Here is a 5,834-nt window from a genome sequence, read left to right as displayed (position 1 = left end):
TATGTGTGTGTGTCTGCCTACATGTATGCATATGCTTCATGTGTGTGCATGGTGTTCACAAAGGTCGGAGAGGGCACTGCATCCTTGGAACTGGAGTTCAAGAGGGATGCAACCACCAAGCGGGTGCTGGGAACTGAACCCAGGTCCTGTGCAAGAGCAACAAGTGCTGTTAACCTCCGAGCCACCTCTCCAGCCCCTACTGTGCTCTTGTTCTGCAAACTTACAGTCATTTTGTGTGATTAAGCTTCTAGTCACCTATAAAATCGGGGATAAATGCCCTTATTCTGCAAATTTACATTCATTTTTCTGTGATTGAGCTTCTATTGATCCATAAAATTGGGGATAGAATATTTCATACTGACCTAGTAGGCTTGAGGTCAAATAGGTGTAGTTTATAAGCACAAATGACTATGTCTTACTTGTCTACTTGTCATCTATTTTACGCCCCTCTGCTACCCACCATCTAACTATTGTCCGTCTGTCACCTATGAGCCATCTGTCCGTCTGTCACCTATGAGCCATCTGTCCATCTGTCTATGATCTGTCTACCTAGGTAGTCAGCTCCCTGCTCTACCATCTATCTCTAACCTAGTAGTCGTCTGTTATCTGCCCACCTATTTATCTTTAATTCATCTTCCACCCATGTGGCCTTCTATCACCTGTTTATACACCATCTATCCACCATCTATCCATCAGAGAGCCACCAGCGAGCCAGCAGCCAGACACCAGCGAGCCACCAGCGAGACAGCAGCGAGCCACCAGCGAGACAGCAGCGAGCCAGCAGCCAGGACAGCAGCGAGCCACCAGCGAGCCACCAGCGAGACACCAGCGAGACAGCAGCCAGACACCAGCGAGCCACCAGCGAGCCACCAGCGAGACACCAGCGAGACACCAGCGAGACAGCAGCGAGACACCAGCGAGACTACCAGCGAGACACCAGCGAGACACCAGCGAGCCAGCAGCCAGACACCAGCGAGCCACCAGCGAGCCACCAGCGAGACAGCAGCGAGACACCAGCGAGACACCAGCGAGCCACCAGCGAGCCAGCAGCCAGACAGCAGCGAGCCACCAGCGAGCCACCAGCGAGCCAGCAGCCAGACACCAGCGAGCCACAGGGAGCCACCAGCGAGACACCCAGCGAGACACCAGCGAGACACCAGCGAGACACCAGCGAGCCACCAGCGAGACACCAGCGAGATCACCAGCGAGACACCAGCGAGCCAGCAGCCAGACACCAGCGAGCAGCAGAGAGCCACCAGCGAGCCAGCAGCGAGCCAGCAGCGAGACACCAGCGAGCCACCAGCGAGCCAGCAGCGAGACACCAGCGAGCCACCAGCGAGCCACCAGCGAGACACCAGCGAGACACCAGCGAGACAGCAGCGAGCCACCAGCGAGCCACCAGCGAGCCAGCAGCGAGACACCAGCGAGCCACCAGCGAGCCAGCAGCCAGACACCAGCGAGCCACCAGCGAGACACCAGCGAGCCAGAGCCAGACACCAGCGAGCCACCAGCGAGCCAGCAGCCAGACACCAGCGAGCCACAGCGACACCAGCGAGACACCAGCGAGACAGCAGCGGACCAGAGCCACCAGAGCCACAGCCAGACACCAGCGAGCCACCATCGATGCCAGCAGCCAGACACCAGCGAGCCAGCGAGACACCAGCTATACACATCTATACACCATCTATACATCATTATACACCATCTATACATCATCTATACACCATCTATCCACCATCTATCCATCATCCATACACCATCTATACATCATCTATCCATCATCCATACACCATCTATCCACCATCTATACACCCACCCACCTTTTATCTTCCACCTACCCAGCAGCTATCCACTGTATGGCTCCTAAGCTGAAGCATTTCCCTTTCAACACAATGAGAAGAAAGCTCATTTAGCTAAAAATTAGGAAAGCTGTTTGGTTCATTTTTGCCCTGACTCACTTCTTCCCTCTGGAAGGGCTCACTCCCTTCCGAGGATCTCTTCCTCCTCTGGAAGGGCTCTTCGTCTCAGCAGGGAGATGACTGGAGAATTGAGAGGGACCCCAAGCCCCTCTGATTAGGAAAGGCTCTTTGATTTTTCTTTTCCAATGGATTCTCCATAAGAGATGAAATAAAGACTCAGAGCTGTTCTGGCTAACACAGGAAGGACATGAGGAAAGAAAGGAAAGGTTGCTCAGGATTTCCTCTCCAACAGCTTGATGCAGGAGACTGGAAACAAATGGGCATGCCTTCCTGGCAGGAGGACAGTGGACCTGGAGCTGGAAAGTGGAGGAAGCATTGGAGGTGGCCATGGTGTCACATTGAAATCCATCTTTATCAAAGACATCAATTACCTAACTCTGATGAGGCAGCCTCTCCTAGAATAGGATTCTCTCAAAGCAGGTCCTGCTTCCCATCCCATCTGGCTTTAGCTCCTCTGGTATACTCACCCACAGCCCCTGGGCTCAAAACTAAGAACCCCAGGCTCCTTATGCTTCAGCGACATATTCAGACTTCCCAGTTCCTTCGGGTCTCTAATGTCAACAATGTCTTTCCCTCTGCTGGGGCACCCCAATGGCCACTACCTCATGTCCACCCTCAGGGCTTGGGCCAGAAGCCTCTCCCAGAAGCCTTCTTTCTCTTCCCAGGGCTGGAGATCAGGATAGCATTACACAAATGATGTGTGTGCATACACATGCCCTGCTGGAAATGAAAGTGCCAGCCTCTGTGTCTCGTAGAAAATGATCTGGAAGTAGCCTTGCACCTACCATCAGAGACTCAGCAAACACCAGGGTCAGCCCCACCCTTGGGACTTCCTGGCTTTTCCAACTCCTTAAGAAAGTTGATGTCCAGTCCAGGTGCTACTTTGTGTTCAAGGGATGAAGATGAAGAAAGACTGATAGTGCTCTCTTCCGGCTGCTGCATTCTGTTCCTTTCCCCGTTTGAGCAGAGGACGGTGATCTGTCTACCCCTAAATAAATAACCCTTTATTATACTCAAAAAGGAAAGAAAGACTGATACCAACAGATGTCTTCCCACAGCAAAGAGAAAGACGAGCCTTCCGCTGAACACTTACATGTGGCCACGCAGGAATATGAAAGCTAAAAGCAGAAGGACCTTCTCACCTAGGCTGAGGCTCGCCCTCGCCACACAGAGCCAAGCATCCTTCAGAAGGGCGGCAGGAGAAAGTGGAACCCACAAGTGTGAGCCATTATCTTTCCCACAGAAGTTGGTACAGGCTCATCCGCCGACCACCTGCCTCCCTTCTTCCCAGCTGTTTCCCCCATTCCTCACCTTCACCCTCTCCTCTTGTTTTCCCATCGACTTCTCTCTCCCCTCACCATTTCCCCTACTTTCTCTACCCACTGCCATTCCCTGTTTCCCTATTGCCTCCATCCCCTTCTTGTGTCTCCCTAGTGCCCCTGACTCCACTGTCTGCCTCACCTCCAGAATCCTTGGGAGCCTAGGTCATAGTAAATGGCAAATCAAAACTGATCTGGTTAATGTCAAGGGGCTCCTGGTTTCTCCCATAGGCTTCCACTTAGCTGGGCATAAATGCGTGTTGGACAGTTGCCAGGCAGACTTACAACTTCATGATCACCATGCTAACATGTTTTACTCTGGTATGAAATTCTTTCCCATGACTTCAATTTTTTAAGAGCATTCAAGCTTGCTCCCATTAGCGACTACAGTGTTTGACTCATTTGTGGAAAGAAAGAGCTATCGCTTCTTTAAAAAGGTTTTAGAATAGCCACTGAGAAGATGCAGAAAAAAAAGCACTGATGAACTAGAATTCAACTGTCTTTAGGGACCGAATTCTCTGTCTCTGTGTCTCTGTCTCTGTCTCTCTCGCGCTGTCTCTCTCTCTGTGTGTGTCTCTCTCTCACGCACACACACAATTGATGTGGGATCCCCCTCTGTATGCTGTGAATACCACTGGTTAATAAAAAAAACTGTCTTGGGCCTGCTCAGGGAATAGAGGTAGGCAGGGAAAACTAAACTGAATGCTGGGAGAAAGGAGGCAGAGAGAAGCCATAGAGCCACTGCTGGAGACAGATATGTTGAAACTTTGTTGGTAGGCCACGACCTCATGTGATTAACAGATTAATGGAAATAGGTTAAATTAAGATATAAGAGTTAGCCAATAAGAAGCTAGAGCTAATGAGCCAAGCAGTGTTTTAAATGATATAGTTTCTGTGTAGTTATTTCAGAGCTAAACTAGCCGGGAAGAACAAGCGACCTCCTCCAACACACAATGAAAGATTACTAAACAAAACAAAACATCAGGATCACCAGTCCACCCCTTTTCAAAGACAGCAAAAGGTAAAATTTTATCGGTGGGAACTGGGATTGAACTGCAGAACCTTCCGGGAATAAGTTGGTCTTTTAACTCCATGAAAGCAGCACCTGTGGGCAAGACACGGTGGTTCAGCTGTTCACATGCAAGTCACCTCTGTCGCTTTAGTGTCCAGGACCAGGGCTCACCTATGTGAGAATGCAGTGATGTCACTGGACATCGTGAAGATGCTGACCCGGTGACATGGCTCTCCACACTGAGCAGGGCCTGGAGACACTGGTGAGTCTCTCGCGAATGTGGAACTTTCCACTGGGAAATGCTAGGATTTAGACCCAGTGGTGGTGCAAATAAAAGATGCAGCAGTCGCAGCATGGAACCCATTTACCACGTGATCTCTGATCAAAAATTCTTCTTCAATTACTTCTTTTGTAACCATAGAAATATTAAAATAAAACATAAATGTATACAATGAGTGTTGCATGATGGTTGTCAGGACATATGCACGCATGGGCTGGACTTGATCAAAGGGAAAATCGCACACAACCACATGTCTGAAGAAATTCTATATAAACTAGAAGAGGGAGACAATCAACATCTTTAATTTATTTCAAATGTCTCGGGGTCCCTCTTAAAAGAAGTTGCTATGCCTGTCAATTATCTTTTATATCTTGCTTTATTTCCATTTATCTTAAGTACAAACTAAACTAGCTAATAAAAATAGTTTAACTATAAGTCACTGTAAAAAGATATGATACATTGAACAGAGTCCATGAATGACATCAACTGTGGAACCAAACAAACCTCATACAGAAAGAAAATCAAGGAAGCAGAAAAAAATTAAAGTTTGTCCAGAAAATATTTTATGCCTGCCCACAGAAAAAGGCTAAGAGCCTTAAAGTCTGCCACTTGCAGTGACGACATTGATGGAATTAACACCCGTGTGCAAACTGTCCACATGGTGCCAGCAGCAGCAGGCAGGGTTACCCACCTCAACTAACAATCGTGCCCAGAAACTCGCATGCCCAAATATTCCAACTCCTGTCCTGTTAGCAATCAACACTCGCCATTAAGACTTCTTTGCTGAAAGTTGCTGGGCCCAATGAAAAGATGGATCCCCGATTCAGAAGTTATTACTTGACATTTTGATGTGGGTTGTAGCACATTGGTAACCTAGCATATATGAGACTCTTGCTTCTGTCTCCAGTAACACACACTCAGAGGGGGGACAGGTATTAAAGTGGCACCAGCCAGATAATCTGCCCAGGGTCTATTTTTGCCTCTATTTGGAAGCAGATGGCACTCAGGAACCATTGGCTGTTCATGGGCTTCAGCTATGAACCAAGACTCAGCCAACCAACAAACCCAGCAGGTCAGTCATGTGACTGACGATAGACCATCCCAGGACACTGACGCGGGAGACACAGAAGAAAGGTTAGTGCTATAGAGAGACCCCATCTAATTTGTTCTTTGAATATTCATAAGCTGTGAGCCATCAGGCCTGTAGACCCTATAGAACAAGACAAAACCACCAGCTCTAACTA

The 5,834-nt window shown here is 48.9% G+C and overlaps 1 protein-coding gene across 1 annotated transcript; it reads left to right on the top strand.

The window, feature by feature from the left end:
• Positions 1-642: 642 nt before the first annotated feature.
• On the top strand, positions 643-1,872 carry LOC121677282 (fibrous sheath CABYR-binding protein-like). Its single transcript, XM_042055558.1, has one exon. It carries the CDS (start codon positions 643-645, stop codon positions 1,870-1,872), a length of 1,230 nt encoding a protein of 409 aa, XP_041911492.1.
• The last annotated feature ends 3,962 nt before the right edge of the window (positions 1,873-5,834 follow it).

The sequence above is a fragment of the Arvicola amphibius genome, chromosome 8 (genome assembly GCF_903992535.2).
Source record: "Arvicola amphibius chromosome 8, mArvAmp1.2, whole genome shotgun sequence".
Taxonomy (NCBI): domain Eukaryota; kingdom Metazoa; phylum Chordata; class Mammalia; order Rodentia; family Cricetidae; genus Arvicola; species Arvicola amphibius.
Note: the sequence above shows the minus strand (reverse complement) of the source record. Positions and strands in the feature narration are given on the sequence as shown.